The 11,356-nt window shown below is 41.5% G+C and overlaps 1 protein-coding gene across 4 annotated transcripts in view; it reads left to right on the forward strand.

Moving 5' to 3' along the window:
* UBE2E1 (ubiquitin conjugating enzyme E2 E1) overlaps nucleotides 1-9,411 on the forward strand; it is a 45,333-nt gene extending 35,922 nt beyond the window's left edge. For all 4 annotated transcript variants that reach the window (XM_041714472.2, XM_072925699.1, XM_030264976.4 and 1 more), the window contains 3 exons: nucleotides 514-646; nucleotides 7,555-7,702; nucleotides 8,462-9,411. In XM_041714472.2, coding sequence (XP_041570406.1) covers nucleotides 514-646; nucleotides 7,555-7,702; nucleotides 8,462-8,559 — 379 coding nt within the window. In that variant the 3' untranslated portion in view covers nucleotides 8,560-9,411. The remainder of the gene's footprint in view (nucleotides 1-513; nucleotides 647-7,554; nucleotides 7,703-8,461) is intronic.
* Nucleotides 9,412-11,356: the final 1,945 nt, after the last annotated feature.

The following is an 11,356-nucleotide window of genomic DNA, read 5'->3' on the forward strand; positions in this document are numbered from 1 at the left end:
TACTATGAGCCTTTGTTTAACAATAATGCAGGATATATTTTAATTTTAAAGAACACATAAGATTAATAAAATGAACATATAACCTTAATTTGTTTTGTATGGTCTTTAATGTGGTGCGGTTTTAATAAGACTGAGATGGAAGAGCCATTTCTGAAATACAGTAGGAAATAATTATTTGAAACTTAGCTCTTGTATTGTATTCATAGTGTAGTATGTTTAGGAGTAGTTCTGGGCAATGCTGCTCTTGTAACTGTCAAGGGAGAGAAAATTGAAATCGTACCCCACCTCTAGTTTCTCAGCTTTGCTAAACAGTCTGGAACACTGATCAGTTCAGGTAAGATGTCTGAGTGTTTGAAAGCATTCAGTATTCTTTTAAACCCTGTCTCTACTTCAGGTGGTGTATGAATAGTAACACTGAAATATTTCTTCCATATCGTACTTGGCAAATGTTAGAAGTCATATTTATTTGAGCTCTGGTAGTATTCCTAAATGATTTTGTTTTTTATCTCTTAGTGCTGGCCCCAAAGGTGATAACATCTATGAATGGAGATCAACCATTCTAGGACCTCCAGGTTCAGTCTATGAGGGAGGTGTTTTCTTCCTTGACATCACATTTACCCCAGAATATCCCTTCAAGCCTCCAAAGGTAAGAGACCTGTAGCTAACATCTTAAGTCATGAGTGCTAAACATGGATAGCATGCAGTGTTAATGGAGCACAGCCCATTTGAAAGCCACTCTTCTTAAGAAAAAACATAAGATCATTTTGGACATTCCAGGACTTTCTATTAGCTAATGTTAACAGCTCTTCCAGTCCTCTTGATAATTATCCTAGAGCTTGTTTTCTTTCTTGCTGCTTCTGTTTATAAGAAGTCCTAAGCATTTAGTGCAAGCATTGAGACAAGACTGAGAAACTGAAAAGTAAATAAACTTGAGAAGACGAGAAATGCTACACACTTATTTCTAAAACAACTCAGGTACTGTAAGCATAAGCTACATGTGTTTTGGCCACCAAAGTAGTATTTAATTTTTCAGTTTTGTTGGACACTTATGTTGTTCACCTATTTGTACAGTACCAAACTTTCTGTAGGTGTGTTATATTTGTGAAGCTCTTACATTACAGTGTTGTTGTGTTCCAGTGCTCTAAGGCAAATACCAGTGCAAGTGAACGTTATCCAGTGGTTCCAATATGTGGCCACAGGAAAAGTGTTGGGTTACAAGAGGAGCTTGTGTATACACCTGGTGTTTGTCTTGTATCTGAAGGCATTTATGTGCATGTTTAACTTTCTACTTAAAAGTTGTTTGATCAATGAGATAAATGCCAATGACTGCTCCATCTTTCAGACTTTGGTGTAGTCTGCAGCAGAAAGGACTTCTTCAGGCCATCAGTCCATCTCAACAGAGCGATGCTAATTGCTTACACAAAACAAATTAATAAAAGCTTGACAAATTAAGGAAACTGATTGCCTGTTCTTGCTCACATAACTTCAGGGTTTCTGGTAGTACCAACAGGTCCTTAAATTCTACCTCTAAGATAGGACTCTGATTCACAAACAGCATGGTCTACCTTAGGACATCTCTAGTGCTTTTCTGCTGACATCTTTCCATCTCTTTTTGGAGATTCTCTGGCAACACAGGTGGTTCTCATGTCAGAATTTACTTCACTGTAGAGTAGTTTGTTTGTTTGTTGTTTGTTTCATTTTTGGTTTTTTTATTTGCTGAATATTTTTTTGTCCAGCCAACTGTATGCATTTATTATGTTGTGAGCCCAGTAAGCATTTAGAGAGGGATCTTTTGCTTTTCCATGTGTGCTTTGTTGCACCTTTGCTTTCTATGGTACAGGTCAGGAGCATTTATCAATCCAGGCTTGTTCAGACTCATCATAGAATCCTGGAATGGTTTGGGTTGGAAGAGGCCTTAAAGATCATCTACTTCCAACCTCCTTACTGTGGGAAGATATGCTTTCCACTAGACCACGTTGCTGAAAGCTCTATCTAACATAGCCTTGAACATTTCCAGGGATGGAGCATTCACAAACTCTTCTGAGCAACCTGTTCCAGTGCCTCACCATTCTCACAATAAGGGATTTCCTCTTAATAGCTCATCTAAATTAACTCTTTTTCATTTTAAGACCATGACTCCTTGTCCATGCCCTTGTAAAAAGTCCCTCTCTAGCTCTACTGTGGGCCCTTTTAGGTATTGGAAGGCTGCTCTAAAGTCTTTCTAGAACCTTCTCTTCTCCAGGCTGAACAAGCCCAACTCTCTCAATCTCTCTTCATAGGAGAGGTGCTCCAGCCTTTTGATTGTTTTGATGGCCCTCTTCTGACCTCCCTCCAACAAGTCCATATCTTTCTCATGCTGGGGGCTCCAGAGCTGGATTCTGTGCTTCAGGTGGGGTCTCACAAGCGCTTGTGATTGCCAGACACAGGTGCAAGGACCTTGCACGTGGCTCATTGAACTTCATGAGTTCACAGGCCCACCTCTCTCTATTCCTCCTAGGCCGCCTGTCCTTGCTTCCACTTTCTGTACAGCTCCTTTGTGTTTGAGTTTGTCCAGGAGCTCCTTGTTCATCCATGCAGGCCTCTTCCCCTCCTCAGACAGATGGATCCCATCAGTGCCCAGCAGACCAGGTTTCCCAAAGCAAGTCCCATGGTCTAAGTAGCCAAGCCCCTGTCTGTGGCACCAGTCCCATAACCATTTGTTGGTTTGCTAGATTTGACTAGCCCTTTTGAACCCTTTCCCTTTGACCAGGAGGACTGATGAAAAAACTTCCCATGCTCCAGAGTCCTTTCCTGTTAGTCCCAGGACTGCCTTATTTGGCTTTAGTGTCTTTTCTGATACAATGGGTGTTACCAGTCTCAGAGCAGCAAAGTGGTTCTGAGGGGACACCTCAGTCTTTTGGGGAGAAATCTCTTCCTGCAGATCCTTGCCATGGCAAGCTTCCATTCTTCTGCATTATTGCCCCCCTCCCTTCCCTGTGTGCTGGTGGGAGTTTCTGGCTGTTTGGCTATAGGATGTGGGTCCAGTGCAGTTTGGAAACAGCTGTCTATCTCCTTCTCAGCAGCCCTGATGCCACACATGTTCTCACTGCCTCCTACAGCTCAGCCAGCTGCTGCAGGAGGTTTTCTATCTGGGCAACACCTTTTGCAGGCAGGCCTGCTGGCTGTCCTGCTCAGGAGAAAGGTCGTGACACTGCCTGCAGTCTGAGATCCACTCTGCAGCCTCTCCCTTCTGCAGCTCCACCTAGGCAGAAGTATCTGCATGGGCAGGGTAGATGGTGCAAATGCCCCAGCCAGAGTTGCAGCCCTTCCTCTTAGATGTCTTCCCACCATGCTGCTTCGAGGCTCAAGTAGGATGCCTTGCAAGACCACACTGCCAGAGCTATAGACAGCCCTATATGCCAGGTTCCCTCATGCAGAGCCAAGTAAACAGTTATGTCATTCCAGCTCAGCCCTGCTTTCTGCTCCTTGCTTCTGACTGAGATCGCTTTGCCTTTATCTTTGCATCTAAACCCTCACCCAGATAAAGAGAAGGGTGGAATAAAAGCATCAAACAGATAGGCACCACTTACTGAGGCCTTAAAAGTTGAGTTTAGTGGTGATTCATTGTATTGGAGCAGTTTCATTTAAACAGAGTCTTTTATCTAGCAAAGTCCAAGTTAGTTTACAAACCACATGTAGGCCTGGAAGTAAAATCCAGGTAACTTCAGTCTCATTGAGATGATATATAGGAGAAAGCATGGTGGTGCTATAATAGAACACACTTTTTCTACTTGGGCACTTCAGGTTGAAAGGAAGAACCATCCTTTGAGAACCAAAGCTGCTCCTGTATTAAAATCTAGTGTTAATCAGTGGTAGTGTGGAAAATATGATTATCATATTGCTCCTGCTTTATTCCTGCTATTTTGTTGGTTTCAGACTGTCCAACTCCTTGCAGGAGAGAGTAAATACTGTCTGTGGATCCTGGTTAAGTGGTAGGCTAATGTAATTACAGTAGCCTTCCTGCAAGTACCTTTTAGGGCAAGAAATAAAGAAACAGCTAGTTGAAACAAAATCCGCATATATAATTTTGATGATAAGCACTAACAAAACAGTAGAGTCATTTAAAAATAGAGTAGAATGTAATTTTAAAAGATTTGATTTCTGAAAAGATGAAGCTCTGTAAGGAAAAAGGACTAGCAATCCTAGAATCTTCCTTGGTAAGTCCTGTAAGACCAGTGGAAGAAAACCTCTGTGAGTCTTTGGTAACTCCTTTGAGGACAGTTCCTGCTGTGGTGGGCTGCCCAATGGTGAAGTGCCTGTAGTTGAACTCATTTCATAACCTGAAACTGAAATGTCATTAAAGGATTTACTTTCTTAAATAAAATTAGGTGAAAATGGTCATCCTGGCAAGCTTCCAAGCCCTTAGGAGTATGTATGAGAGAGAAGGTGTTGAGGCATAAACTCTGACAAATGCTGTGTGATTGATGAGCACCTTAGAGATGTGTGATGAAGGATATACAGGTGTAGCCTTTGAGGACTGGGTCTAGATCCAGCTGAGGGCTTGATTCGGTATGGAGCAGATGCTTTTGGAGAGGATGTTCCTGTAGGAGAGCCAAAAGACTGTGCTAGAATTAATATTTAGATTCCTGTGAGGATATTAAGAGGGACTGCATTACTGTGCTTGAGGTTGGAGAAATGAAAGATCTTAAAATTTGACTTGGAAATGCGTTGCATGGTACAAGGAACTTCAGTGGGAGAAATCTGATGCAGGGACAGATACTCTCTTTCATGTCCTAAATATGTATAATGGAGTTCTTTTGCATTTAATTGAGCATTCTATACAACACCTTGAAAATGTTTGTGTTAATATCTTCTGCTTTTTATGTTTTCTCATTTTTGTGTTGCATTTTGGTTTTGTCTGTGTTTTAGACAGCAAATGAGTCAGGCACGTGCTGGGTGTGCCTGGATTTAGGAGAATCCAGTAAACAAGTATAATTAGAATTTAAGAGTTCAGTATTTGTACTATTACAATGCACATTTTCCAAAGAGTTACATTATAGTTGGGTTAGATTTCATTTACTGAGGTGAAAACAGTAACTTGTGTTGACCTGATGTGTGTGCTTTGATCATTTGTATTAATAACCTCTAACCACTTCCTTCCACCTACTCCTATTCTGCTGCTTGTGTAAATTAACCTCTGCTATCACTTCAGGGTAAGGTTGAGATTAGATTCTTTTATGTCTTTTCAAAAGCTGTGCTTAACTCCATGTAGTTACTGCATTAATGTAATCTCAGGTGGGACATTTCCAAATTGTTCAGTTACACTATATTTTTCTGCTATTCCACATGCTGTTCTCTTCACCACCTTCCAAGTAACTCAGTTTCTTTTGATTTTGGTCTGAATGTACTAGGTTGGTGTGAGATTTTTTTTTCTTCTTTAGGGTGTAATGAGCATTTACTTTAAATATTTTTGTTTGTTTTCAAATGGGCTTCCAGTTTCTCCCTCTTCCAGCTCCATTTGGTTTCTCTGCACTGCTGGCTTTTGTGCCATCAGCTAAAATCATAAATGGCAAACAGCTGGACTCTAAGTGTCTGATACCATCCTAGTTCTGAGTTGCTGCTAAAGTGAAAACAAATTTAGATTTTTTTCCCACAGTGCTTGGTAGAGTTCCTCTCACTGGAGAAAACTGCTCTTAGTGCCATGGATATATCCCTTAAGGATTGTATCTTAAGGTGTGTTAAGGAACCAGGCTGTTCTGCAAGTATATGGGAGTCTTCTTTCATTTTCACTTTCCCCTCCTTCATGAAAAGTAATTTAAAAATAAATCTTACTCTTAAAGGCAAACAGCATTCATGCCTTGTTATCAGTTATTGGTCAACTGGACTGAGAAACTGTCTATAGAGTATTTAGCTTTTGTGCTGAGAATCAGGATTAACAACTTTCTGTGTTTACAAATTAGAACTGTTGACCTTTGTTAGTTTGGTCCTTATTGTATCAACTTGGAAATAGTCCATGTTTTCACTTCTGGAAGTGTTTAAACTGTCAAAATTGTTACCTCGCTTAGTTAGAAACCTTTTTGGAAGGAGACCAAAGGTGCAGGTCAGACACAGAAATACTGAGCAGGGCTGGGCTGAGGGAGAGCCTGGAACCCGAGGCAGAGCCATTGCCAGCAACTGCAAATGCCACGAATGTGTTGTGCCCTGAACAGTGTGGGTTGGGGCAGGTACAGCAGAGGCAGATCCGCCCTCTGCTCAGGCTGCTGCACGTGGACTTCCACATGACTGCAGGGAGTAATTGCTGCCTTTCCTCGGAAGATTAGATGATCTGGGAAGCAAAGGTCATTTAGGCTTCTTGTCTGCTGTGCCTCTAAGGCTCCCTAGGTAGAAAGCATCAGGAGTTCTTGGTTTTGGAGTGGCAGCTTTCTGCAGAAGGTGTGGGAGGGTAACACGTCCCTGCTCTCTTGCAGTCATTTTGCTATTTCCCCCATAATGTGCAAACGTGCAGGGATTTGGGGTTTCCTTTGTTTGCTTCCTGTTTTAATCCAAAATCCAAGCAGTTCACAAGAAATAAACGTAAAATCTCCCCAAGCATGCAGTGTGGGTGTCTCCTGTGTGACAAGTAACCGCTTTTGGAAGTCCAAAAATAGCCCATGTGCTCTGTGCATTGGGAGCATTCTTGGAAACACTGCATGGATTCAGTGCACAGGGACATGGCAGACACCAGAGTTCTGTAGCTGTCACCCCACCCTGTGCCTGCTCCCCAAGCCTGTGAGAGCAAGGGTCACAGAAGAATTTTTTGCATCAGAAAGGCAGTAATAAAAATGAGGATTGACTGGCAAGTTTTATGTGTGGGCTGGTCCCATCTCTAGAGAAAGCACTGGTGTGTTCTTGTCATACCACACACTTACCAAGTGTGTTTTGCAAATATTTCTGTGACCTATAAATAGACAATAAAATTTCTAGGTGTGGATAGCTGACAAATTTTGAGGATTTAGCACATGAACCCACCAGCCTTTATTCACGCTCATAATCCTAATCCATGCAAATTGCACCAAATTAGTTGTTGCTGTTCACTCAGTGAGTCGGAGTAAGGCCTCTGTGCGGGTCCCATGGTGTTCTGAGCACGGCTCCTGGTGCTCGTGTTTCCCTTTTGGATAACTTCTGTGGCAAGCTGCCTAGCTCAGTCACATCATGAAAATAAGTAAATCTAACTTCCCCCATTGCTGAGCCTCTTAGAAGTGAGGAAGCTGTGATTCCAAGCGCCTGTCCGGAGGATTTTATAAATCCTTGGGAGTCTAGAGGGAGAAAAATGCTGATGTTAAGGCCCTGGGCCCTTTTGTCACTGGGAACAAAAAGACAAAAATTACTTAAAAAAATAAAAGAGTGGGGAAAAGAAATTAAACCCACCAGGAGCTGGGTTTTGGGTGACGGTGGGAGCTGGCTCCCGAGGCTGTCACTCGTTCCTGTTCCAGGCCCGGCTGTTTCCCGTTTCCGCCGCGAGAGGGCGGCGGCGGCCCGGGGAGCGCGGCGGGTCAGCCCGGCCCGGCCCGGCACACTCACACCCCTCTCTTGCAGGTCACGTTCCGGACAAGGATCTACCACTGTAACATTAACAGCCAAGGCGTCATCTGCCTGGACATTTTAAAGGACAACTGGAGTCCAGCGTTAACCATTTCTAAAGTTCTCCTCTCCATCTGCTCCCTCCTCACAGACTGTAACCCCGGTAAGTCCACCTGCCGCCTTGAGTTCCTCCCAGCACCTAAATAACCTGGCCCTCCTCGTTCCATTGGTATGGCCAGCTCAGCTCATGCCTCCGGTGGAGCACATTTCCCTCTCCAGGGCAGTCAGAGGTGATGGAGGGAGATAGACCTTCCCAGCCTGAAAACCTTTTACTTTCCATCATCCGTTTAAAACAAGGGGCCAACTATGCCACAAGTGGTCATCACTGCTGCTCTAACCCACCTGCTGTCCACACAAGTTAAGAGGAATATGTTTTCGTTTCCAAAGTAATTTTACAGGTTGCATTTTTATACGTCTAAAGAGGAGAGAAAGGCCAGATTTCACAGTGTACTAAACTTGTTGTACTAAACCCCTTTTTTAAATTTTATCTTTCCTAGAAGGCAGCTTTACATTGTTACAAGTACACTTGAGACACATGAGTATCTCAGGCACCCTTGGAAGGAATAAAATAAACCTGAAATGCATGAATTGGTGAAAGCCCTCAGTAATGCAAAATATGATTGATTGTTGTGTCTTAAACTTCTTAAAACTTTATTGGCATTTCACACAATTAAATTACAGATTAGTACATCGCCATAAATACACAAAATCAGAGAAGACACAGATTATCAATTCAGTATGTTTAGATTGTTACAGTGTACCTTACCCATGTGTTTGCCTTGTATGAAATTCACATTTCAGCTTTATTTAAAAGCTTTTATTGGGTAACTTGTCTGAAATAAGCGATGTGTTTCCTTTTCAGCTGACCCCCTGGTTGGAAGCATTGCCACTCAGTATATGACTAACAGAGCAGAGCATGACAGAATGGCCAGACAATGGACCAAAAGATACGCTACATAAATTGGATTTTCATCAAACTCTTACATTATTTGTCTGTGATGGAAAGAGCTGCTTATGATTTTGAAGGGGTGGGGGGTGGGAGGGTGCTGGTAAAGAGTAGGGTATTTCTATAACAGATTTTATTCAGTCTTTTATTTCCTAAGATTTTGTTGTTGTAACTTAAGGTATCTTGCTACAGTAGACAGCTAGGATTTGGAATAGCATACTTTAAGACTGTAATTAGTTCAGCAATATTAGCTCACATATAGTACCGAGAAGAATGTAAACTTCTTAGACTTCTTTGGTTTTCAGTTTGCTTGCAATATGTAAAAGATTAAAACAGCTTAATTTTGTACAGGTACATAGGTTGACATTTATGTAAAAGTCCTTTCAAGACTCTACACACTGTTTTTACTTTTTGTTTGGGTTTGAGGGATTAATTTTGTTCTGGGTTGTTTTTTTTTTCTTTTTTTTTTCTTTTTTTTTTCTTTTTTTTTTTTGTTTGTTTTTTGTTTTTTTGGGGATTTTTTTGTAAAAAGATGTTTAGATTGTTTTTCCCTATGGAGGGCACATTGGTATTTAACAAATCCTTTCTAAAGACTGTCATCTCATGATCTGTGATATGGAGAGGTGGATATATGGCCTCATATATGAAATGAGAAGTAGTTAATGTATTATTTTATAAGCCAATCTATCTTTGTGAAAATAATAAAGGGTTTAATCAGGACTTATGGTAACCTGTAGTGAAATACCTTAAGCTGTTAACTGTAAGGTGTGGAATAGGAGTCACTCAGTGGATTGGTTGTATGTTGTGGGCTACTTAAGTCTGCATTTGTTACTGTGCTAATAAAAAGATGTTTAAAAAAAAAAAAAGTGAAGAAGAAAAGATTTCTCCTTAGTCCCTTGCTTTGTCATTTTCCCAGAATGGTGTCTCTGGGTTCTTTGGAGGATTTATGCTGTGGTTAAGGACAAGGGAGATCTGCACTGGCTGCTGCTGTTTTAGGAAGACAATTCTAGACAAACATACAATGAGTGACAGCATAAGACCTTCACAACTGTTCGTTAAGTGTTGTGCAGGGACCTGGCCATGAGGAGGTAACTTGCCACAGCATCCACGATGGTTACTTTTTAGCTTAAGTTTTCACAGCCTTGCCTCTGCAGGACTGGCATGTTGTTTGAAAGTACAACTAGAAAAGTATAAGCCATCTGGAAGGGAAAGAGACAGTAAGTAAAAGGAAGAAAAGAATGTCTTGATGTTTTTCTGGTGGAGTGGTCTATTCACACTTGGAAGAGAAGGAATCGTGTCCTGGTAAGGTAGCAGACAACACCGTAAAGGAGTATCTGTACATCCTTTAACTACCTGTAAAGATTATCTCCTAGAGACATAGTGTTTGCATTGAGGTGTGTAGCAACAGGGCAGTTAATTGTGGATATGGCATTTCTGACCACTCCCTTAAGGTAAAGGCCGGAAGCACAGATTCATTTTTCATGGCGAGTGCTTCACCTTGCAACATTCTTGTGAGTGCTGGGTGGTCATCTGCGCTCTCAGACTTGGATTGGTACTTTAAAATAAATTCTGGAAGTATTTCATTTACATACTTCTCTTCCTACCTAGATACAGAGCAAATCTAACTTAGTTCAAAGTAATCTGTTAATTAGAGGTGTCCTTTCCTTCGCTGGGTGGGTAGCAGCACCATACCCTCATCGGCTGAACTGCCAACATGTGACACAGTGCATGTTTGGTGTATGAGCTCCCTCAGCTGTTTACCTCTTTGGTGCATAGCTACATCACACTAGGAGCACCTCTGGTAATCTTTCCTTCTCCTCTACTGAGTAAAGAGATAAATGGCTTAATCTCAGTAGTTTTTTTGCCAGCTTCTTGCTTTACGCCACCAGGACATGTCAAATTAACTGTTGTAATTGGTGGAGGTGACTGATTTGTACAGTGTTTATTCAGCAGGGTAGAGGCTTTAGACAAAGAGAAAAATGGTTTAGTTTACTAATTTGTTTTTCTTCTTTATAATAATTTTTCTCCATTATCTTGTGAAGGGACTCTGGTTTTGCAGAAGTTAAGTGATCCCAGTGACCTAGAGCAGGGTTTGAGTCAGTGGAACAGGAAGAACAAAATAGATATTCTGCCCATTAGCTACTATGTTATACTCTGTACTTTGCTTATTTACCCTGTATAAAACTCTACTACAGCAAGTTTCATTTTTACTCAGTACCAGCCACCGTGTACATATCATTTGCAGAGGAGACACTAGATTTTGCATCACTTCTCAGAAAACACTATGATATTTAGAAAAACATCATAATAAGTTTATGAAAGAAAACAGTGGGTGGTGATTTTTTTAATATGAATGCCTCAAATTATCTAAACTCTAAATTTAGCCAAATCAAATAAAATGTGTTTGCCTTTATGTAGCCTATTTGGAAAAATGGCCTTAGTAATTGAGAAGATACTGTTTCTTTTGCCTGTCTTAAAACACTGTCAAGTCCTAGGAGTCCAGTGGAGCGAGTGAGCAAGCTACACTTGAACTGCACAGCTCTGGCAGCCTACAGGTGACATCAGTCTTGGCAGAAGAATTGGCACCGAGTGTGCAGCATGCAGTCATCCCCATTCTTTCCATCTCCGGGCATTTTAAGTTAATTCTGACTTGTCAACCTGCACTCCCTTGGCTCAAGGGTAGTTTAGTGCTGTGCTGTTAGTAGACATCTTCACTTATTTTGATTGATCCAAGGCTGATGCAAGTCCCTTCCAGAAGGGTTCTGCAGACTGAAGAAGAGGAACATAACTCGTTCCTTGGTAAGAGGTTGC

The sequence above is a fragment of the Taeniopygia guttata genome, chromosome 2 (genome assembly GCF_048771995.1).
Source record: "Taeniopygia guttata chromosome 2, bTaeGut7.mat, whole genome shotgun sequence".
NCBI classification, from domain to species: Eukaryota; Metazoa; Chordata; class Aves; order Passeriformes; family Estrildidae; genus Taeniopygia; species Taeniopygia guttata.